Here is a 24,501-nt window from a genome sequence, read left to right on the forward strand (position 1 = left end):
AAATAATCAACCCAAAAGAAAGAAACAAAAATAGAAAGTATAAAATAACAGACAAAACCAAAATTATATTAGTAATTATATTAAAAGTAAACTAATTGCTTAAAATGAAAAACAAAGATTGCCTGAAAAAAAAAATCCAAATTTATACTGTTCAGAAGAGATACCTCTAAAGCAGAAGAATATGAGAAAGTTAAAAGTCAAAGGACAGAACGAGATACATCAAATACTAACTAAAAGGAAAAATGAAGGTATATCAACATAGATAAAACAATTTTAAAAGAGACTGAAAGAAAGGTTCATTTAATAATGACAACATGCATGTCCAGTGCTCATCTCTCTTACAAGATGAGTTGCTTGAGATCTTTACTATGAAGGAACGAGACAAAGAGCAAGACTGGCAGCCAAGGAATAACACGGGTCTTTGGGGGAAAGAGTACATATCACTGAACATCAAGACAAACTCGTTATCCTTCCTATTTTGGAAGCAGGTAGGAATCATGACAGAAAGTAGGCCTGAAATTTTAAGAAGGTTATATAGAAAAGAATTAACACAGTTTCCTACAGCAAAATGCATACATTAACTTCAATCTTCTCTATTTTTCTGTAAGGTATTCATTTGCTAAAGTAGGTTAGTAGTAGTCATTTGAAACTCACACAGTAATCTTCCTTACTATTAAATGCAGGTTTCTTTAGCAGTTTCCTTTTACAATAGAAGAAAACATTAATTACCTTTTTACTCTGCCAGTGGCACTTCCTTGTAATATTTCTTATAACTTCTACTTTCCTGCAATTCCAATATTCTCATATATTTAATCCTTTACTTGAATTGCATGCTAAATTATTCTTATATATTTTTTCATAAAGAAACACAAAAATCTGTCTTTAGTTAAGTTAGAGTTTAAAGAATATTTTTGGATAGCTTACTTTTACTACTTTATCACATTAGTTGCAACAAAATTCCAAAGGCAGTAAATTGAACTAAATAATCCCTGAGTCACTAGAAGAATTCCATGGATAATCGTTTAAACTGTGTGAAGGATAGAGTATCACTTTAAGATACAGCAGTCAAAAATTATTAATTATTTATAATTATAAATTATTAAACATTAAGATGACTGTTCAATGAGGGGGGAGAGTATGATTTACAAAGAGCTAATACACACACAAAATAATCTAAAACCAAATGAAGCAATTAAATTAGGATGTGATATTTCAAATTAAAAGTGACTAATTTCAGAGACTTTTTTATTCCTTGACTTTACCATATGAACAAAAATACACAGAGTTTAAGAGAATACTACACAAAGCAATGTACAAATGTACCAATTTAAAACTACTCTGCCAGTTTATTAAAATATTGCTAGAATAAAACTGAAAAAAGAATCATGTACAAAGATTAACTTATGGCATGAACACTTTGAATCTCAAACATATTAACTTAAGAAGAAAATACATGAAACTTTTGGAAAATTATTTCTATACATGTATAAGTTCATGAATATCTATCTATCTCAGAGGACTGCTCTCTTAGAGCTAGATAGAGTTCTATACTTAGTCATTAAAATGGCAGAGGGGGCAGAAGAGGGGTGAAGGGAAGGGCTTTTTGTTAGCATCTCCACATCAAGAAGATGATTTTGGGTTATAACCATAGGTCTGTGTATGCGTTCTTATGAAGTACCTCTGTTTGTTGTGCACAAGGTTCATTTTTTTGCAACATCTAAGCTTTTTGGATGTCCTGAGGTGACAATGTATGATAAAATGTACAGCTAGTGAATTAATCAATTTATAAGTTTCTTTTTGTTACTGATAGGAAAGAAGCATCCGGGGCATGGAATTGTTAAGCTGTCTCTGAGAAATGTCAGGACTTATTAAGATGACAGCAGAGAGGCAGAAGAAAGCGTAGAAGGAGAGATGTGTGCGGATGTGTTCATATTTACATTGTAATGATAACTGTTAATGTGTGTGTCTCTCTGGCTGTACTGTAGGAATACATTAAGTGAGTCAATGCAAACATAGCTCCTTGCTAATCATCTGAAGAGTACAGATTGGATAATGAATTCTTTTAGAAGCATCATACATTGTGTACTCTTGTTACTTTATGTCTCAGTTTCAATTGAACATTAAGGGAATACAGTATTTTAATTGTACCTCTGCCAGTATCTTTAACTAGAGGGTTGCCATTTTGTCTTTTAGGAAATTTTTGTTGCCAGGAAAAGCAGGATTACATTTTTTTTTCTTTCAGATGGAAATGGTGTAATGTATTCTTGGTTATCAAAATACTCATAGTTTGAGGATGCTGAAATGGTAAATATTCATGGTGTGTAAAAAAGCATTATCTTAACTACATTAAAATGCTTACTTGTAGATACACACATCGGACCTAGAAGTCAAACTATAAACTGTTTGTGATTATGGGTAACTTTGTTCTTCGTTTCTTGTGTTTTTCAGTTTCCGTTTACATGTTAACTTTCATTTTTTAAATTTTTTAAAAAAATATTTTATTTATTTATTTGACAGACAGAGATGACAAGTAGGCAGAGAGGCAGGGAGAGAGAGAGAGGAGGAAGCAGGCTCCCTGCTCTATCCCAGGACTGCAAGATCATGAACCAAGCCGAAAACAGAGGCTTAACACACTGAGCCACCCAGGCACCCTTCATGTTAACTTTTAAAAAATAAAAATTTTAAAACCTAAAAAAGAGTATCTATATTCCTCTCCATTAGCCAATTCATAAAAATCATTTGATTATTTCTAATTGCATATTCATGAAACTTTTTACAGCACCTCCTGAGTTGCTCTAAGTACTGTGGATCTACTAATTTACTTCTTTGCCCAACTTAAAATGTTCATGATAACATAATGGAATTGTATCTCCAGGCTGGCATTAATACCTAAATAGTTTGATATGATCAGTGGGAATATGGCAGAAGTCTCTAGATGGTGAAGGTACTTGGGACCAGATTCATTATATATAGTGTCCCAGTTGTGTGTGTGTCCATGTGCATGCATAAGGTAGAGGTGGATGACAGTCTTTCCCATCTGCCACAGCAACCAATACTGTTGTTAGAGTCGTTCCCATTGGTAAGGCCCCAAATGCAAGATCTGATTCTGGGCAAGACTCTGTTTCTAGCAAAGAAGAATAAACTGGAATATACTGCAATCAATAAAATTAATGTCTTTTTAAAAAGATTTTATTTATTTATTTGACAGACAGAGATCACAAGCAGGCAGAGAGGCAGGCAGAGAGAGAGGAAGGGAAGCAGGCTCCCTGCTGAGCAGAGAGTCCGATGCGGGGCTCGATCCCACGACCCTGAGATCATGACCTGAGCCGAGGCAGAGGCTTTAACCCACTGAGCCACCCAGGCGCCCTAAAATTAATGTCTTGAAGGGATTTAATCTTGACTGGGAGTAAACTCCCTAAATAATAATGGTAAAATGTCTTTGAATATTCTGAAAAGAATGTTAGCACCAATTTACAGAAGGTTTCTCATGCAACTGAACTTTGAATTACCCTTGAATATACTGTATAAACAAATACTAACAAAGAGCATAGAAAGTAATGTTAGAAAGAAAATATAAAAAATAGGAGAACTTCTGGTCCAGACAATATGTCACAGATTCATATTTACTGTTCTTCCTTAGACAACTACATACCCGGGAAATAACCTAAGAAGCAACCAAAGGAGGACTCAGGAAGACAGACTACTTAGGGACCAAGGACTAGAGGAACAATATAAAAAGCAGGGGGTCCTGTGATTCTCCACCCAGCAGCACAAAGTGATCCAAGCTGAGCATTCCCTAATTCCCAATACAGAGCAGAAAGCTACCCATGTAGGCTTATTCCTCCCTGGACTGAACACAAATCCTGCCCCCCACAAAACTGGCAATTGTGAGTTCAATATCTCAAAACACTGTCCTTCCTGAATAAAGTGGAAATAAAGACATTCTCAAAGGAAAACTAAAGAATCTGTACTTAGCAGACCTACCCTCAAAGTACAATCAAAGGAATTTTTCTTCAAACAAAAAGGAAAATGTTAGAAGGAACCCTGAATGCCAGGAAATAAGACAGAAGAGTGGAAAGAGCAGAAATACGGATAAATCAAATAGGCTATCTCCCCCATGAATTTTCTAAATCACATCTGATTAAAAACTATACCACCACCTGATACTCAAAAAAGTATCAAAAACACAAGATACCAGCTCATACTGGTCAGAATGGCTAAAATTAACAGCTCAGTATACAACAGATGTTGGCGAGGATGCAGAGAAAGGGGAACCCTCTTACACTGTTGGTGGGAATGCAAACTGGTGCAGCCACTCTGGAAAATATTATGGAGGTTCCTTAGAAAGTCAAAAAATAGAGCCACCCTATGACCCAGCAATTGCACTACTAGGTATTTATCCAAAGGATACTTACATAGTAATCTGAAGGGGCACATGTACCCCAATGTTTATAGCAGCAATGTCCACAATAGCCCAACTATGGAAAGAGCCCAGATATCCAATGACAGATGAATTGGTAAAGAAGACGTGGGGGATGTATGTATATGTGTGTGTTTGTGTGTGTGTATGTAATACATATATACATATATGTCATGGAATATTATTCAGCCACCAAAAAGAATGAGATCTTACCATTAGCAACAATATGGATGGAACCAGAAGGTATTACACCAAGTGAAATAAGTCAGAGAAGACAAATACCACATGATTTCACTCATATGTGGAATTTAAGAAACAAAACAGATGAACAAAGGGAAATGGAAGAAAGAATAAGATGAAAATGAGGGATATCTGGGTGGCTCAGTTGGGTAAGCATCTGCCTTCAGCTCAGGTCAGGATTCCAGGGTCCTGGGATCGAGTCCCACATCGGATCCTTGCTTGGCGAGGAGCCTGCTTCTCCCTCTGCCTCTGCCTGCCACTCTGCCTGCTTGCGTGCTCTCTCTCTGACAAATAAATAAATAAAATCTTAAAAAAAAAAAAAAAGAAAGAAAGAAAAGAAAAAATTGAGAGGGAGGCAAACCATAAAAAATCAGAATACCAGGAAACAAACTGAGGGTTGCTGGAGGGGAGGAAGAAGCGGTATGGGATAACTGGGTGATAGGCATTAAGGAGGACATTTGATGTAACGAGCACTGGACATTATATGCAACTGATGAATCACTAAATTCTACTTCTAAAACTAAAAAAAAAAAAAAAAAAAAGAGAGAGAAGAAAAAAATGGATTAAAAAAAAAAAGCCAAATAAATGGATGAATCTAAAAAACAAAGAAAAGGAAAGAAAGTTGGAAAGCAAAGGAACACTGACGTCACTTATAAAACAAATATACAATTACCACCTAGCAATTACACCATCAGGCATTTATCCCAGCAAACTGCATGTTCACACAAAAACCTATACATGAATGCTCACACAGCTTTATTTCTAACAGTCAAAAACAAAACTATATAAAACAAAACAAAGAATGGGGAGCCTAGATGTCGTTCAAGGAGTAAATGTTTAAACAAACTGTGGTACATCCATATCACAGAATATAACCCAGCAATAAGAAAAATAATGAACTATAACAATTTGGATGAATCTCAAAGGAGTTAATTTGCTGAGTGGAAAAAGCCAATCTCAAAATATTACATACTAAATAATTCTATTATAAAAGTTCTTTTTTTTTTTTTAAGATTTTATATTTTTATTTGGCAGAGAGAGTACAAGCAGGGGGAGCAATAGAGGGAGAGGGAGAGGCAGACTCCCCACTGAGCTGGGAGCCTAATTCAGGGCTTGACCCGGGACCCTGGAATCATGACCTGGGCCGAAGGTAGACACTTAACTGACTGAGCCACCCGGGTGGCCCTATAAAAATTCTTGAACTGACAAAACTCTAGAGATGGAGATTGGTTGTTGCCAAGGATTGACAGAAGGAGTAGAAAGGAGGTAGGTATGGTTATAAAAAAAATCGTAGTGATGTCACTGGTCTGTATCTTGACTGTACAAACCTACACATGGGATAAAATTTCACTAACCAATTAGGCACAGACATACATATAAATAAATATATGTAAAAGTGGGAAATCTGAGTAAGAGCAGTGGATTGAATGAATGTCAAACTCCTGTTTTTGACACTACAATTTTATAAGATGTAACCTTTGGGGAAAACGGAATAAAGAGCATATAGGAAGAGCCCATATTATTTCTTAAAAATGAACATGAATCTATAATTACCTCCCACAAAAATGTTTATTTAAAAAATAGACACACAAGATCCAATAAAATAAATACACACAAAAAATTTTAATGACATATGGTGAAAAATGTTATCTAGACTTACTATGGTGATCATTTCATAGTATATGCAAATCTTGATTCCTTGTGTTATACACCTCAGACTAAGATAATGTTGTATGTCAATTATGCCCCAATAAAAATGTATATACATACATACATTGATAAAATACACAAAATACAGAGGGTTTTGAGAAAGACCTTACAAACTGCCAGAATAAATACTCTCTCAAAACGTTTAAGTATCTATGAAGTTACAAATACCTACTTGTAGAAATTATAAACACTTTTTGACTCATATTTATAGGGATTTAAGAAATTACTCGAAAAAATATTGCTTAAAATAGACAAATCAGAAATGTTAATTATTTCAATATTGATGTGTTACTGTGGTGAGGCTATATAGATTTTAAAAAGCATACAGATTACAGATTTTTCTTACTGAAAGCCAGATGGTTAGTTATGACTTGTGGCTCAGCAGCATAGGATTTGTAGCTGCTGGTTTCATGCTCTGAGCCCATAACGGTCTCACAAAGTTGTTACAAATCTGTGACTTGTACAACTTATTTCCTCTAGAACATATGATTATAGCAAAACTATTATTATATAAATCCCAGCCTGAGTGTTCCACATTTTCCCAAAATTTACCTTTTATTTCTATTTCTTAAAACTGTGAAAGTTTTCTGTTTGTGTGTGGGCTATAAAAACCAAATGCTTCAATACAAAAATGACTACAAGATAAAATTCTGAGCTAGTCCAGGACTGAAAACCTTGGAGATCAATGCCTCATTTTACGGATGAGAAAACAGACATCATAAAAGGATGAATGGCATTATCAGTCCCTGGTCATTCACCCCAAACAAATATGTTGAAGCACTTCAGCAGATGCTGCAAAATTATTTAATCCAAAAGTCCCCGTGAAAAAGAATACATACAACGTGCAGACCATGTTAGAGGTTTACCAAAAAAATTTCTGAGTTGTAATAATTTTAAATTAAGCACTTAATCTTAGAATGTTTAACATATTAAAAGTGCTTAGCCAATAATAATGCCTCCCTTTGACTACTGATGAATATTAGAAGGTGGTCTGCCAAAGCTATTAACTACTGTACTGAAGACCCCAGTCAGTGTTTTTATCTTGTCTTCCAGTGTTCCTCAAAATTCCTGAGAATGCTATATATGTAAGCTGGCATTCCTTCCCTCCTTCAGGATCTAGCAGAGGTGGGGGAAGTAGGGTGGGGAGAGTTATAGGACTGGCTAATATTAGAGATCATGGGTAACAGTGATATGGGGACTGGAACTTATTCTTGAGTCCAAGCTACAAATCAGATACAGACATTGACAGATCTAGACCACTAACTTATAGACACTGTGATAGGTATTTTAATTTCTTCAGTCCTCACAAGAACCCCACCATGAATTAGGTACTATACATAAACCTCTTTTTCCAGATGAAGCAACACCTTCAAAGAGGTTAGTAAATGTCTAAGGTCACTGAGTTAACAGTTGTAAGAGCAGCACTGAATCTGAATACCATCTAAATCCAAAGCTGATATTCCTTACACTACACCAAGAGGGAGCTGCAGAATACAGGAAGTGATAACTTTGTTGGGACAGACTAGGGAAAGCTTTATAGAAGGAGTAAAACGACAACTCTGGAAGCATTACACACAGAAAGGGGGTTCTGTGAGTGTGCTGGAGGTTAGAAACCCAGCAGCAGAGACACTACAGACAAAACAAAGACCTTAATGAAACTGTAACAAAAAGGATAAAATATCTCCACACAGCCAAATGTCCTGACCCAGGATACAGGTAATAGCATTAAGAATAATCAACAACCCTGTCAACAAAATTATCAGATGTGAGGGGTGTGATGTCACCAAAGTGAAATATTAAAGTGGAATTTACTAATCTAATGAAATGTTAACTTTTCATAAATCAGACTGCATATTAGACGTAAAATTAGTTTTCTTTTTAAAGATTTTATTTATTTATTTGACAGACAGAGATCACAAGTAGGCAGAGAGGCAGGCAGAGAGAGGGGGGAGGCAGGCTCTCCCCTGAGTAGAGTAGCCCGTTGCAGGACCCTGGAAATTACGACCGGAGCCGAAGGCAGAGGCTTTAACCCACTGAGCCATCCAGGCGCCCCCAAATTAGTTTTTAAGGTTAGATATGTAAAAGACAATTTAAGGTGGGGAAAAGCATGATTTCTTAAAATCTAAAACTACGTAACACTAAAAATGGTATTACAAAACAAAATTTCTCAAACATTTGTGGATTTAAGACCATTTACAGTTGAAAACATTAAGTTAGGATAAACATTAAAATTTTTAAAGGCAAAAGCAATGAAAACATCTTTCCTGAAGCACGGACATCATTCTCAAGAGGTGTCATTTTAATTATTTAAGTAAGTTTAAATTTTCATAGGGAAATTATCACCCCCCTCTTTGGTTTCTGTTACCTATTAAGGCATATTCTTTTGTCAGTAATTTTCAGATTTTAACCATTTTCCACAGCTGCTTTTCTTGTCTGTTGTGTCAAGCTCAAATTCAAATGAATATGAAAGTAGCCCAGGGAGTGGATTTTCTTTTTCCAAGTCAGGATTTAGATTTGGTGCCAGGAAATACAGAATTAAGTTTAAAAAAAAAAAAAAAAAAAAAAAAAAAAAAAAAAAAAAAAAAAAAAAAAAAGCTGTACTAGAAGAAGTCAGGATCTAGCCGAAGATACGGACAAAGGTTGAGAAATGGGGAAAAGAGTTATGGGAACCATTTAATATTAGTGTTAAGCTTGAGTCATATGCTGCCATTGATGTTTTTCCTCAAAATAAGATTTCTGGTTTTTAGTCCTTGGTTTAAAAATAAAACGCCTAAAAATCTGAAGCATTCTGCTTTCAAAGAAACAGTATTTCCCTAGCTTTCATGTGCTGCCAGCAATATTGACCATAATTAAATAATTTTATTTTACTTTATCTTAAAATAATCAATCTGCCTAAAGTCACATGCCAAAGTATCTATTTTTTCTCTCTGACTAGCTTCTTGGTCATGAGGGAGGCATTCACAAAGAAAAATTACAAGTGAAAACTTCCTCATACTTGGGTATTTTCTAATTTACATGTTAAATGGGCTTGTGCAGTATTTACTTAGTTAATCTTTGCTCTGTGTACTATTACGTTCTTTGTTCTCATCTATGTACGGGATGAGCTGATTATTTATGTCTTAACAAGAGGAGTTCATGTACCACAGTGAGGATTTTTTTTTTCTTAATCTGAGAGGCAGTCACTAACAAGCTTCAGCTGGAAGTGCTTGATGTTAAAACAGTGTGAACCTGCTCCTGGGCTAATAAACTATGTTCTTTCTGCCAACAAAAGGAAATCAATTTACAACTGTAATTAATTTTTAACATGCTCATTATTTTTATACTTTCATAGGTTGGTATCTATGTCAATTGATTTGTGAAATACCCTGTCCTGTTTGTCCTGGAGGAGATTTACAACCTGAAACCTATTAAATTATTTAAATAAAAGAACTTAACACATGATATGTTAATGCATGAGGTTCATACTACCCAACAAGCACCACATTTGATTTGATTTCAGATGACGTGATCGTTCATGAACACGTGGCGGACACCAAGAGAGTTCAACTGACAGTTACACACACACAAAGTAGAACTGATGAGTGTGGCAATAGAAGGGATAGGCAAATGCTGTCAAAGACGCTCAACTTAAAATCATCACCTCTGGGAATTCACCTTTGGAATTATTTCCAAAAAAAAAAGTGGGGAGTAGACTATTAGTCTTCACATATAGACAGATAAACAAAAACTGGCATATATGTTTTTACAATAGAGAACTAAAGAGAGCGCCTCTTTTGATTTCCTCTCTGGAACTTAGCACACAAATGACTGCAAATCATTCATATCTAGAAGACCATAACTGCAAGCTGAGGAGAATGGGAAACCATTCATTCAATGAGTGAATCTCATGTTGAAGGCGCTGTGTGAGAGACACAAAAATGAAAAGACAAGGGTTTTTGTGGCATCAAAGAATTCAACATGTCAAAGAAGAAAAACACATAATAAAATGGTCATGACACAATATGAGAGGGATGGATGCTAGTGATATGTACAGACTCAACTATCTGATTATAGAGAAGAGAATGAGTCACAGGGAGGAAGGCAAAATGTGGAGTCATTGAAAAATGGCATTTGGGGGTGTAGAGCATGAAGCATAAAAGAGAGCTCAACAGTGGTAGGGAGACAGTACATATAACAATACAAAAGAAAAACTGGTGGGTTTTCAGAGACCAGACAGTTGATTGTGAGTGGTACAGAGGGTGAATAAAGAAAGTGGCAGAAGAATGTTACAGGAAAATGTAATGCTATGGAATGGAGAATTGATATTACAGATAATACAGCTCATTTTAAAAAGTGAAGGCAGAAAAACAAGATCAAATTTATTTTTTAAGATTTATACTGACGACTGGAAGATAAATTCAGAAGTACACGGTGACAGGGATACCAGTCATAATGCTGGTGCATTCGTCTAAGAAATAATGAAGCTACGTATTTAAGGTGATACAGGGTGGGTGGGAAGAAAGGAATAAGTCCAAGAGACATTTGTACTTAGGAGGAAAAACAGACTGGACTTGGTGACCGACTACAGTGAAACAAAAGTGTTCAGAGTTGATTTCTCCATTGAACTGAAAAAAAACCTATATTATTTCTGTTTTTCCAGCACCTAATATCATGCATGCCACAAAGCATGTGCTTTGTTAAAGGATGAATAAATAGATGATTAGTTCTGAAATCCAGGTAAGGCTGAAAAACAGTAAAAAGGTTTAGGGACTAATTTTTGGTTTGGATAGATCAGTGTAGGATGGATGTGGCACGTTCAGGTATGATTGTTCAGTTGGCAATTTCGGTCCAGAACTAGAGAGGATAATGGCTAGAAATACAGGATTAAAAAGACATCAGGAGCGCCTGGGTGGCTCAGTGGGTTAAAGCCTCTGCCTTCGGCTCAGGTCATGATCCCAGGGTCCTGGGATCGAGCCCCACTTCAGGCTCCCTGCTCAGTGGGGAGCCTGCTTCCCCTTCTCTCTCTCTGCCTGCCTCTCTGCCTGCTTGTGATCTCTGTCTGTCAAATAAATAAATAAAATCTTTAAAAAAAAAAAAAAAAGACATCAGCAGGCACATAGCATCTGAAGCCAAGGGACGAGATAAGACAGTTGTGTGTACACTTATTTCCCTTTCTGATTTCTAAAAAGGCATGATTATTTTTGATTCTAAGAATTCAACTCTATCACATTTAAGGTATCCAAGGTGAGGGAGCAATTAAATGCTACAGATGACTTGGCACTGAGAACCCCAATTTTTCACTATGAGAAATGAAATTTGTCTTTGTATGGGCAGGTGAGGCGAATGTCCTCCAAAGGACTCCAATTAGTTGCAAGCTGACAAGAAATCAAGACAATTTCTCATTGGAAATCCCCTTAAGCATCAACATTTCTTCTAACCATCTTTTTATAAGTATTTTAAAGTATAGCACACATTTCCTTAACGTAGATTTTTCCAGCTCATTTATCTCCTAAATTATTCTTATTAAAACTCCTTTCCTCATGAAAATGATCTAGTCATACAGCTCTAACTAAGGTATGCATTTGCATATATAGTCACTATATTAGTAGTACAGGGCACGCGGGTGGCTCAGTGGGTTAAGCCTCTGCTTTCAGCTCAGGTCATGATCTCAGGGTCCCGGGATCGAGCCCCACATTAGGCTCTTTGTTCAGCGGGGAGCCTGCTTCCCCTTCTCTCTCTGCCTGCCTCTCTGCCTACTTGTGATCTCTGTCAAACAAATAAAATCTTTTTTAAAAATTATAAAAATAGTAAAGGTTTTCTTAAATACACTCATGCAAGCACACACCCCGATATGTTTAGTGCTTTCAGCAAAAAAAAGAAAAATCTGCCAAGTCAAAAAAATGTATTGGTGTTGAATACATTTCCCCCAAAAATGTGAACAAAGGGTATATATTTGGAATATTTATTAGAAGCACTACTAAGGTCTGAGAAAGGTGGCTATGAAATATTGCCTACAAAAATAAGGTACCAATGTATTATTTTACTCAGAAGTTGAAAGCATAATTTATGCAATATTTTTTTATCCCTTAGGCATTATTTTATATGTCACCCTGAAGCAATGGTTCCATTTTTTTAGATTTCAGTAAAAACGCCTATCCTAAGTTAATACATCCAGAAAGGCAAAGTGGCTACACTGTTGAAATTTCATCCCAGATTTAGGGAAGACAAGGGAAGAGCTGAGTAGGGGTAACCCCTGTTCTTTTACCAGTGATGACAAGAAATTCAACCTTTACCCCTGGCAACAGAGTAAAATATACTATGCCATTTTTCATCGTTGGTAATAACTAATACTAGATTCCTTACCACTAAAGTAACTTTACTCTTTTCAAATATGAAATATCCCCAAATAGTTTTTTTTTTTTTAATCTCTGGGAATAGGCACAAACTATGGAGTGTCTGATGGCAGAACAGTAATACACCCACATCAGGGGTAGGAGTGGATTTGAGAATCTAATTTACTGCACCAGTGGAGACTGAGCACCATGGCAGTCAGGCCCTTCACTGCTAGGGAAGGGTCTGCCTCTGTCAAACAACACCCCTGCCGACCTATTCATCAGTGAAGTAGGCATTAAGTAAGCCTCCTTTACCATGTTTGCAATGAAATGGTCCACAGTCTCAGTTATGGTTAAAAATAGTAAGGTTATTAGAAAATGTTAGTATTCAAGATATCGTCTGTGATTTATATAATTTACCTTAATAGCATCAAGTATTTAAGTTGGATAATACAGAGAATATTGGAATGCTGGCACAAGCCAAATGAAGCATAAAGAAATCACAAAAGAATAGCTTTTCACATTTTCTAATACTCTAGTATGCAGGGAATTTGTTTTCAGGAAAACTGCTGTTTGCCAACCTTAATATAAAGAAAATTACCATACTTCAAGTCACTTCATATGAATATATTATAGCTAGATTTTAGGAAGTCACCCTTTATGTTTACAAGATTCAAATTCTCACCTAATCAGTACATGCATGGGATAATATTCCATCAACTATGATTTCTGATGTTATGTGACTAGCATTTGACAACTGTTATTACTTTTTCTGTAAAAACATAAATCAAACCACTATAATATTATGCAATAAACTAAATTTTTAAGGTAAACAGGTTTTTAAGTAAAGTCTATAAAATCAGCTTATTTGGTTAAAGTAGCTTTGGTTAAAAATTTGCTAAAGTAGATTGAAATACTGTATGTAAAAGAGTGACACAATAGGGTAACTTTTTTTTTTTTTTTTACTTTAAAAAAAATATTTTATTTATTTATTTGACAGAGAAAGAGAGAGCACAAGCAGGGGGAACAGCAGGCAGAAACAGAGGGAGAAGGAGACTTCCCACTGAGCAGAGAACCAGACACGGAGGCTTGATCCCAGGACCTGTGCCTAATCTGAGCCAAAGATAGACGCTTAACAACTGAGCCACCCAGGAGCCCTAGGGCAACTTTTAATCATAAAGTATTTGAAATACACCAATGTAACTTTTTTTAAGACCCACTTAGTTTAGCCAAATATAATACACCGATTATTTGTCCATAACTTGATAAGTTTCAAGGCTTAACTGAGATTGTTTGATACCAACAGACTGAACTAAGAGAATCTAATTTAGTTATAACTAAATCTAAGTGGGTATTAGCAAAACTTAGTTAGGACACAGGTATTAAACAATCATGCTCCATAAACACTAAGTTCAAGGAATGTCAGAAGGAAAGATTCAACAAACAGGTTTGTTCATTTTACTTGGAAGAAGACACTCAAATACCTATATTATCAAAGAACAGGGACTACTGAAGTGAAAAATTCTATTTTTATCTATTCACCTTAGATATTTTAATATTAATTTTCCCTTTAAGTATTTAAGTATCAATTCCCTCATTCAGCATGTCTGTCCTCTCACTAAATACACACATAGGCCATTAACCTTAGTACAAGCTAGAAGCTGGCAGCTGCACCAAGACCAAAAGAAGGGCAGTGGAAGCCACAGACTGACTCGGAAGTCCTGAGCGGAGGAGCAGCACCCTCTTCACATTCATACTCTTTATCTAATAGCAGGCCTCAATAAGAATCTGTTAAATGAAATCTTAAGCAAAGAAAAAAAAATTAATTCCAACCTGGGAAAGAAGATAAATACTAACCCTGAATTTGAAGTATGAATTAAAGTAGATTATATTAAATTTTTTCTTTTTAAATGTTTCAAGTTAAATAATATTAACAAAATCCCTTCTATACTGTAAAAAGACCAGAAAATTATATAAATTTAGTGAACAGCTACCTATATTAGAAGAAAAATGCCAAAAATATGTTTTTGGTTGGATAAAAGGTTAACAGCCCTAACAAGTGTAGCAAAAACACCTTCTAGCTTAGAGACAAAGCATGTACTTCAAAAACCTCTCACATTATGCTGAGTGAAATAAGTCAAGCAGAGAGACTCAATTATCATATGGTTTCACTTATTTGTGGAGCATAACGAATATCATGGAGGACAAGGGGTTTTAGGAGAAGGGAGTTGGGGTAAATTGGAAGGGGAGGTGAATCATGAGAGACTATGGACTCTGAAAAACAATCTGAGGGGTTTGAAGTGGCGGCGGGGGGGTGGGAGGTTGGGGTACCAGGTGGTGGGTATTATAGAGGGCATGGATTGCATGGAGCACTGGGTGTGGTGAAAAAATAATGAATATTGTTTTTCTGAAAATAAATAAATTCAATTAAAAAAAAAAAAAGCTCTCACAGACGGGGGTGCCTGGGTGGCTTAGTGGGTTAAAGCCTCTGCCTTTGGCTCAGGTCATGATCCCAGGGTCCTGGGATCGAGCCCCGCATCTGGCTCACTGCTGGGCAGGGAGCCTGCTTCCCTTCCTCTCTCTCTGCCTGCCTCTCTGCCTACTTGTGATCTCTGTCTGTCAAATAAATAAATAAAATCTTAAAAAAAAAAAAGAGCCTCTCACAGACGAAATAACTAAATTATAATTCTGCATTCTAACTGATGATGATTTGGAAAATATCATAATTATCAGTTTAAGTATATCCTATATAGATTATAAAACCAACAACTAAATGAGCAGAAAGCTTAAGGTTATCTAAATGCTACTACAATTAATGTAACTTTTATGGGGAAAGATCAAGTTGATTCATGACCAAAAATTAAACTGATGTAACAAATATAGTTTAAATATATTCCATTATGTATATGTATCATGATGTGAGTTCAAAGCAGAGAAAGTAGAAATGGATATGGATAATGTACAGATAATACTTTAATCTGTACATTATACTTTGCTCAAAAAAATTTTACTCTTAAAAATGAAAATTTACAAAAACACTTTAATTTTAATAAAATTTAATTTTATTAAATTATACACACCTAAATAAAAAGCCATTCAGAAATGAGATATTACTGAAAAAATTCAACTTGTCTATATGGTACATAGAACTATTTTTTAAAGGAACAATGTATGCTCCTTTTCTTATTTTTCAGCTACTTCTTTTTTTTTTTTAATTTTTTATTTTTTATAAACATATATTTTTATCCCCAGGGGTACAGGTCTGTGAATCACCAGGTTTACACACTTCACAGCACTCACCAAAGCACATACCCTCCCCAATGTCCATAATCCCACCCCCTTCTCCCAAACCCCCTCCCCCCAGCAACTCTCAGTTTGTTTTGTGAGATTAAGAGTCACTTATGGTTTGTCTCCCTCCCAATCCCATCTTGTTTCATTGATTCTTCTCCTACCCACTTAAGCCCCCATGTTGCATAACCACTTGCTCATATCAGGGAGATCATATGATGGTTGTCTTTCTCTGCTTGACTTATTTCACTAAGCATGATACGCTCTAGTTCCATCCATGAAGAGAGCTATAGACCAATATCCTTGATGAACACAGATGCGAAAATACTCAACAAAATACTAGCCAATAGGATTCAACAGTACATTAAAAGGATTATTCACCACGACCAAGTGGGATTTATTCCAGGGCTGCAAGGTTGGTTCAACATCCGCAAATCAGTCAATGTGATACAACACATCAATAAAAGAAAGAACAAGAACCATATGATACTCTCAATAGATGAATGCTCTCAAATGCTGAAAAAGCATTTGACAAAGTACAGCATCCCTTCCTGATCAAAACTCTTCAAAGTGTAGGGATAGAGGGCACATACCTCAATATCATCAAAGCCATCTATGAAAAACCCACTGCAAATATCATTCTCAATGGAGAAAAACTGAAAGCTTTTCTGCTAAGGTCAGGAACACGGCAGGGATGTCCATTATCACCACTGCTATTCAACATCGTACTAGAGGTCCTAGCCTCAGCAATCAGACAACAAAAGGAAATTAAATGCATCCAAATCGGCAAAGAAGAAGTCAAATTATCACTCTTCGCAGATGATATGATACTATATGTGGAAAACCCAAAAGACTCCACTCCAAAATTGCTAGAACTTATACAGGAATTCAGTAAAGTGTCAGGATATAAAATCAATGCACAGAAATCAGTTGCATTTCTCTACACCAACAGCAAGACAGAAGAAAGAGATATTAAGGAGTCAATCCCATTTACAATTGCATCCAAAACCATAAGATACCTAGGAATAAACCTAACCAAAGAGACACAGAATCTATACTCAGAAAACTATAAAGTACTCATGAAAGAAATTGAGGAAGACACAAAGAAATGGAAAAATGTTCCATGCTCCTGGATTGGAAGAATAAATATTGTGAAAATGTCTATGCTACCTAAAGCAATCTACACATTTAATGCATTTTCAGCTACTTCTTAAAGTGCATTCTTATAATACCAGATACAATACACTATTTTCAAACTTCTGAAGTGTACAATTACAGTGAACTTCAAAAATAAATCTTCAAAATGCTAACTGATCAAATAGGATCAATGTTAATATGTAATATATGTGTACTTAAATCTCCTTAAATTTTTAAAGTAATTTTCCCTTTAAAAGTCACTTTAGAAACCACTATCCCGACATCTGGGTGGCTCAGCTGTTCAGCGGCTGCCCTCAGCTCAGGTAATCGAGCCCCACGTAGGGTTCCCTGCTCAACGGAAACCCTGCTTCTACCTCTCCCACTCCCCCTGCTTGTGTTCCCTCTCTCGCTGTCTCTCTCTCAAATAAATATATCAAATATTAAAAAAAAAAAGAAACCTCTATCAGTAATTTTAGAAATAAATTCTTCAGCAAGTTTATTCTCTATGAAAAGAGAAGACAGTATGGCCTAATATTTTAAAATAAGTAATATACATGATTACAATATTAAAGAACTGTTCCTACTATGTTCACCTAAATAGAAGACTATGGAGGAAGTCAACAAGGATGAGTAAGAGAAGATACTGAAATATCAAAAGGATGAAATAGATCATGCAAAAATTTCCAAACAAATTATCATTTTTCTTCAAGGAAAAAAAAGAAAATAAAAAAGCATAACCTGGTTTTAATATACTTCTGGGGGGAAAAAAAAAGGACAATTCAGCAGTATTTCTTTTTTTTTTTTTTAAGATCTTATTTATTTATTTGACAGACAGAGACCACAAGTAGGTAGAGAAGCAAGCAGAGAGATGGGGGTGAGAGGAAGCAGGCTCCCCGCCAAGCAGAGAGCCGGATGCGGGGCTCAACCCCAGGACCCCCAGGCTCACGACCCGAACCGAATGCAGAGGCTTTAACCCAATGAGCCACCCAGGTGCCCCTCAGCAGTATTTCTTTTAAAGATGATAAATGGTCTTCAATAACATATCTGATCAAATTAAAATTTGAAAGTAATACCTCTAAACTTTATTACTTCCTGCATGTAAATGGTAGAGTTTACCCATTCTAGCCATGCTGACAGGAAAAAAAGAATGAAAACACCAGAATTAATGCTTTGCCATTCACAAAGTTCATACACATATATAAGAGCTACATTTGTTTTATTTGAGTAACAATTGTTAAAATAATCCATGATCTTGACAACATGATGACATTAAACTGGATAAGGCTAGACTTATCTTAAAAGTCTCAGAAAAATTTAAAAACCATATTTCAATCTGAGCATTAATCTAATAAAAAGTTAAATGTGCTAACATTCTTTTACCTATTTAAGAGACTAAAAAAAGTAATGAATAGAATTGTATCTAAAATTTTTTTTCAAGGTTTTATTTATTTATTTGACAGAAAGAGATGACAAGTAGGTAGAGAGGCAGACAGAGAGAGAGAGAGGAGGAAGCAGGCTCCTCACTGACCAGAGAGCCCAATGCGGGGCTCAATCCCAAGACCCTGGGATCATGACCTGAGCCGAAGGCAGAGGCTTTAACCCACTGAGCCACCCAGGTGCCCCATATCTAAAATTTAATAAAGAATAAATTCACAAGAATACCAACTATAATACAATACTGTTACTAATACTATTATGAATTTGATTATTATTCTCACTTGGAATTTTAACTTCAAAGATTCCTTAAGCTACTATTTTTATAATTTTTTTAACAGAATAGATTTAAATGGATTTGAATAAAATGCAGTGGAAATAAAATTCCACTTCAAGTAAACTGTGAACATATCTACCACATCTGATCAATTTGTTATATATAAAAAATAATTGGGGTGCCTGGGTGGCTCAGTGGGATAAGGCCTCTCTGCCTTCGGCTCAGGTCATGATCTCAGGGTCCTGGGATCGAGCCCCGCATCGGGCTCTCTGCTCAGCGGGGAGCCTGCCTCCCCCTCTCTCTCTGCCTGCCTCTCTGCCTACTTGTGATTTCTGTCTGTCAAATAAATAAATTAAAAAAAAAAAAACCTTAAAAAATAATTAATTATGTAACTAGTAAGTCAAACTAAAAGAACAGCATATTATTATGAAACAAACCCTTAAAACAGTTGCATATGGAATAAATGATTAGAAAAATAACACATTATCTTCTCATTAAAGACACACAACAGGCAACAGAAAACATTTTACTTCCAGGTAGAAAATACTCATGCAATACAATTATTTTCCAATCTTATTTACCTTTTCATGAACGTGTACACATGTATGCATACATACATGTATATATCATTAAACATCTTCAGGCAATTGTATTTTTGTCCAAATAGACCAATGTGTTCATTTAACAAACAGCTTTCTCTAAACAGGAAACACTATTGAAGATGTAAAGTGGTTGGTTTCCTTAGTTCATCTTAAAGCTAGAATGCATCAATATCGCCATCTAGTGTTCATATCAAAAAAGCAAGGCCAACACAAATGTGGGCATCCTCCTCTCACTTAAAAAATTAAGTGAACTCAAGGAAATTATCATTCCTATGGGCAAGAGTAAAGTCTGATGGCTGAATGAAACAATAAAAATAGAAAAAGTCAGGGATCCTGGGTGGCTCAGTGGGTTAAGCCTCTGCCTTCAGCTCAGGTCACGATCTCAGGGTCCTGGGATTGAGCTTCACATTGGGCTCTCTGCTCAGCAGGGAGCCTCCCTCTCTCTACCTGCCTCTCTGCCTACTTGTGATCTTTCTGTCAGTTAAATAAATAAAATCTTTAAAAAAAAAAATAGAAAAGGTCACTGGGAATCAATGGGAATGGACAAAAGTAAACCTGTGGAAGAAATAACCCTTTTTCTGAATGTGGTTTCTGCCACATTTTGTTCTTAAACACAGTATACATGCTGCTTAATTTTCTTGGATACTTTATTGACCAAGCAAAAGTAGAGGTCAACTTCATAGGGTTAGTTGCATCTATCCCTCTGTATCCGAAATGGGAATCACTGAGATCAAGTCCTAAATGATTTGTCATCAAAGGAACACAAATTCATTTAAAGCTGTATTTTAAATATATAAAATTATCATTTTGATTACAGCTACTGAGAAGAAATAAAGAACAAAAACTTCATTTAGGTTGTTAAGGTTGAAGAGAGTTTAACTTCATTTTAAAAATAAAGATACATTGGGGCGCCTGGATGGCTCAGTGGGTTAAGCCTCTGCCTTCAGCTCAGGTCATGATCTCAGAGTCCTGGGATCGAGTCCCGCATCGGGCTCTCTACTCAGCAGGGAGCCTGCTTCCCTCTCTCTCTCTGCCTGCCTCTCCATCTACTTGTGATTTCTCTCTGTCAAATAAATAAATAAAATCTTTAAAAAAAATAAAAATAAAAATAAAGATACATTTAGGCCAAGCTGTATCTTAATTATATTACGGACACTGTTGAAAGTATAAAGACTGGTGATACTGTTCTTCTCTAATCAAAGCCTCAGAGTAGCTAGTAAATTCCCAAATCAGCAACCTCTTGCTGGTTTTGACTGTCTATCCCTATAAACTAGACCTGCTGCTGGGAACATCTGCATCCAAGTCTGGATGCTGCCAGTGATTTGCAGTGTGGCCTCGGGCAGATCTTTGAGACACTGAGCTTCAGTTCCCTCTCCAAGACTAACCAAGTACATGGCAAACTTCCTAACATGCAAAACACTCTCGCAACATAAGGTCTGACATGGAAGGCATCGAGAGCAAGGTGTTATGTGTGGCGATGGCAGTACTACCCGTCCTGGACCACAGCGACAGTGACGGCCGTCATCACAACGATACAACCCCATCCACTCTTCAACAAAATCGGGGCGACAGTTCACAGATGTGTCTTGTTTTTTCCCCACTCCCATCCCTTTACTCTTATCATTTCCCCTTCTTAAATTTCTAAAACTACCCACTGGAAGTAAGATGTCAGCTTTATCTATTTCTTTTCCTTTTTATTTATCCAATTTCTCATTTTTTTGTACAACAAACACCTATCACTTACATAAACCAGAAATACTTAAAGAAATGATTCCTACTCATTCTCCACAGACCAGCTCCATATTTCACCTTTTCTGTGAAGCTTTCCCTCACCCTGCCCAATCCAGAAGTGCTCTCTCTGCTCTAAAATTCTCAACCACACTATCCAGCATCCATACACCCTTATATCATTATTCTTATGTACATGTTTTATTCCCCCAGGACAAATTACAAGCTTTCCAAAAGGAAAAAAGAAAACATTTATTATCATTCCCTCTCTCTCCTTTACACAAAGGTAATTTGGGGGCACTTGAGAAGTATAATCACATGTGATGTAAAGGCCTTCCTTAACCATGTACCTCACCTCTCTAGGCTTTGGTTGTCAGTGATTTACTCATTGTGTCATTCTGGGAATACCATTTAACCTCCCTAAAGCTCAATACCTTTTAATAAAGATAATAATACCTGCTGTTTCATAGTTATTGCAACAGCAAAAACAAAACAAAAAGTCATCTACTATATGTAGAAAGCTATTAACAAATGTAAAGTCTGATTAAAAATTAATTTCAGGGGATGCCTGGGTGGCTTAAGCATCTGCCTTCAGCTCAGGTCATGATCCCAGGGTTCTGGATAGAGCCTAGGTAGGGCCTCCTGCTAAGCACCCTCTCTCTGCCCACCCTGCTCCCTTACTCATGTTCTCTATCTCTCTCAAATATAAAATCTCAGAAAAAAAAAAGTTACCAGCATACATTAGATTACAAGTCAAACATTCATTCAGTGTCTAAATTTATTTGCAGGGAATTTAAACATAAATGTTATTATTTATGTATTTCTCAACCTAAAAACATATACAGAGAACAAAATGCTCATTGCAAAGTCCGAAGTGCTTTTTAGTAATACTAGTCACATCAATTGCTTTATCTTCTAGACATTCATACCATATGCTAGGAACTGTTTTTCTGGACCATTTAAGAAATCTATTGTGAGGGGCGCCTGGGTGGCTCAGTGGGTTAAAGCCTCTGCTTTCGGCTCAGGTCATGATCCCAGGGTCCTGGGATCGAGCCCCACATCGAGCTCTCTGCTCAGCAGGGAGCCTGCTTCCTCCTCTCTCTGAATGCCTCTCTGCCTACTTGTGATCTCTGTCAAATAAATAAATAAAATCTTAAAAAAAAAAAATCTATTGTGACTATATTTTTAATAAACAGATTTTTCTTAGAAAGTCAACTAAAAAAAAAGCTTAATGACTTTATTGTAAAAATACTTTTTTTCATGTTTTTCACTTGATCTTAGTCAAAAGGCTGAGAAGCGATTATATTTCGTATTTTTATGCTACTGCTGCCATCTAGTGAAAATTTTGAGAACTTAATCATTCTGGAAAAATTTTTTTTAAAAATCATACTGTTGACAGATATATGAGGAATAAAGATATTATAGATTACTTTCTTACAAATACTTTTTTTTAAATTTTGTGTTCATTAGATTATAATTCTACATAATAATTCATCAATTTCATCATGAAGCCACTTATTTAAGTCAGCAAGAGAATTATAATCATTTAATTTAAAAATTCTTTTACTGATAAAAGAAAACATACGGAAACATCAAGTTGGTTTTGTCATCAAGTTATACCTGTAAATAGAAGCAAATTCAGGGATACCCTCAAAGATTCTGTATTTGGAATTTTCAAGTACTTACCAAGAACATACTGTTCATGACTTAGTTAAAAGAGTAACATATGCTAACTAAAAATCTAAATGCCTGGAACTATACCAACAGTATTACCTGAAGAATTCCATAAAGACATAGAGGACAGATAATAACTATTATTAAGCTTACCTGGGAAAAGATGTTTGCTGTTGGAGCAACTCTACTGTCCACGATACTATATAATATTGCTAATAATCTGTCTAGTGGAAATGGTTTTGGTCCGAGAAGATGATTGCTTGTCTGTAACAAAAGAACATGGATTTTCTTCTTATAGCAAACTCACTTTCTGTACCACAAATTCCCAGTAACAATATACATACAATATACCCCAAAGAGCCTAACAATTCTAACTTTGAGTCTCAATGCTAAAACCTTAGCTGATATAATGGCTTATCAGTCAACATTTTCTTCAAGATTTTCTTAGTATAAACAGGTATTAAATAAACAACTCACAAGTTGTCCATCCCTAGTCCTGAACATCATACATATTCTGTTGTTATAACCAGATGGTAAGTGAGTTAAGCTAGGTCATCTGTCAAAATAGTCCATAACCAAAACCAGGTCTGGGTCCTAATTCCTTGACTAGAACTTAATCCTTACTTTTCACTATTCACTCCTTTTTGTGCCATCACCAGGAAAATACATTTGTTCAATATTAATAGTTCTAAAAAGATCAGCTATAGTAAATACTAGCTTGGAAAACCAATAAAAGATTTGATAACTTGTGAATAAGCTGTCACCCTGTAATAATGTAAAATTTAAAAACCGAAAGATTATAAAATGTGCATATTTGTGTACAAAGCCATATGGTACAATGTCTTGTCATCAGAAAACTGAAGTGCTCAAGGTCCACTCCAAGACAGTTTTAGTAGCACTGTTAGAATATAAGTACTCTATATTAGCACAATGGTAAATAAATGGAAATCTGCATTTACATGCATGAGAAAAACTATTTCTTCAAAGAATGACTGTAAAGAAAAATACCTACACAGAATTACAAAATGAAGTGTGTGTTTACCTCAGCTATTTATATCTAAAAAATAGTTTAGAAATCATTCTCCAGGTCTTAAACTTTTTATCCTTTCTCATTAAATACTTCAATCATTTAGAAAAGTACAGGGGCTGATATAATAAATAATAATGCACCCAGGACCCAATTTTATCAACCGCTAACAATATGGGATATGTGCAAAGAAAAAACATTGGATCACATTACAGATAAACCAAAGGTCCTTTACACTCCTCTTATATCCCACTTTCTCCCTAAAAGGAACCACTATCCAGAATTTGGTGTTCTTGCCACTTTCATGACAATTTTTATACAGCTACTACAGATGCATTCATAAACAAATACAGCACTATCTGCAAGATCTAACCTCATATAAATGATATTATTTTGGACATACCACTAGTTGCTTTTTTTCCTTCAATATGTTTTTGAGGTTTATCCATATTGATACATGCACTTCTGAGTTCTGTTCTGAAGCAACCCTACAGAATTCCATTTTAAGACAAATCACTGTCTACATCTAAAAATTCATCACTGTAATTCATCACAAGTAATCCTGTGATGGACCATCCTGTGATGGACCACATTTCCCCTTGTGCACATGTGTGAGTTTCTCTAAGTGGGACTGAGAAACTAAAGCAGAAAGC

The 24,501-nt window shown here is 35.7% G+C and overlaps 1 protein-coding gene across 4 annotated transcripts in view; it reads right to left on the minus strand.

Moving 5' to 3' along the window:
* The window catches only part of ORC5 (origin recognition complex subunit 5), a 91,619-nt gene that overhangs the window by 18,415 nt on the left and 48,703 nt on the right, over positions 1–24,501 (minus strand). For all 4 annotated transcript variants that reach the window (XM_059397000.1, XM_059396998.1, XM_059396997.1 and 1 more), the window contains one exon: positions 22,975–23,085. In XM_059397000.1, the coding sequence (XP_059252983.1) occupies positions 23,021–23,085 (65 nt within the window). In that variant the 3' untranslated portion in view covers positions 22,975–23,020. The remainder of the gene's footprint in view (positions 1–22,974; positions 23,086–24,501) is intronic.

The sequence above is a fragment of the Mustela nigripes genome, chromosome 4 (assembly GCF_022355385.1).
Source record: "Mustela nigripes isolate SB6536 chromosome 4, MUSNIG.SB6536, whole genome shotgun sequence".
Taxonomy (NCBI): domain Eukaryota; kingdom Metazoa; phylum Chordata; class Mammalia; order Carnivora; family Mustelidae; genus Mustela; species Mustela nigripes.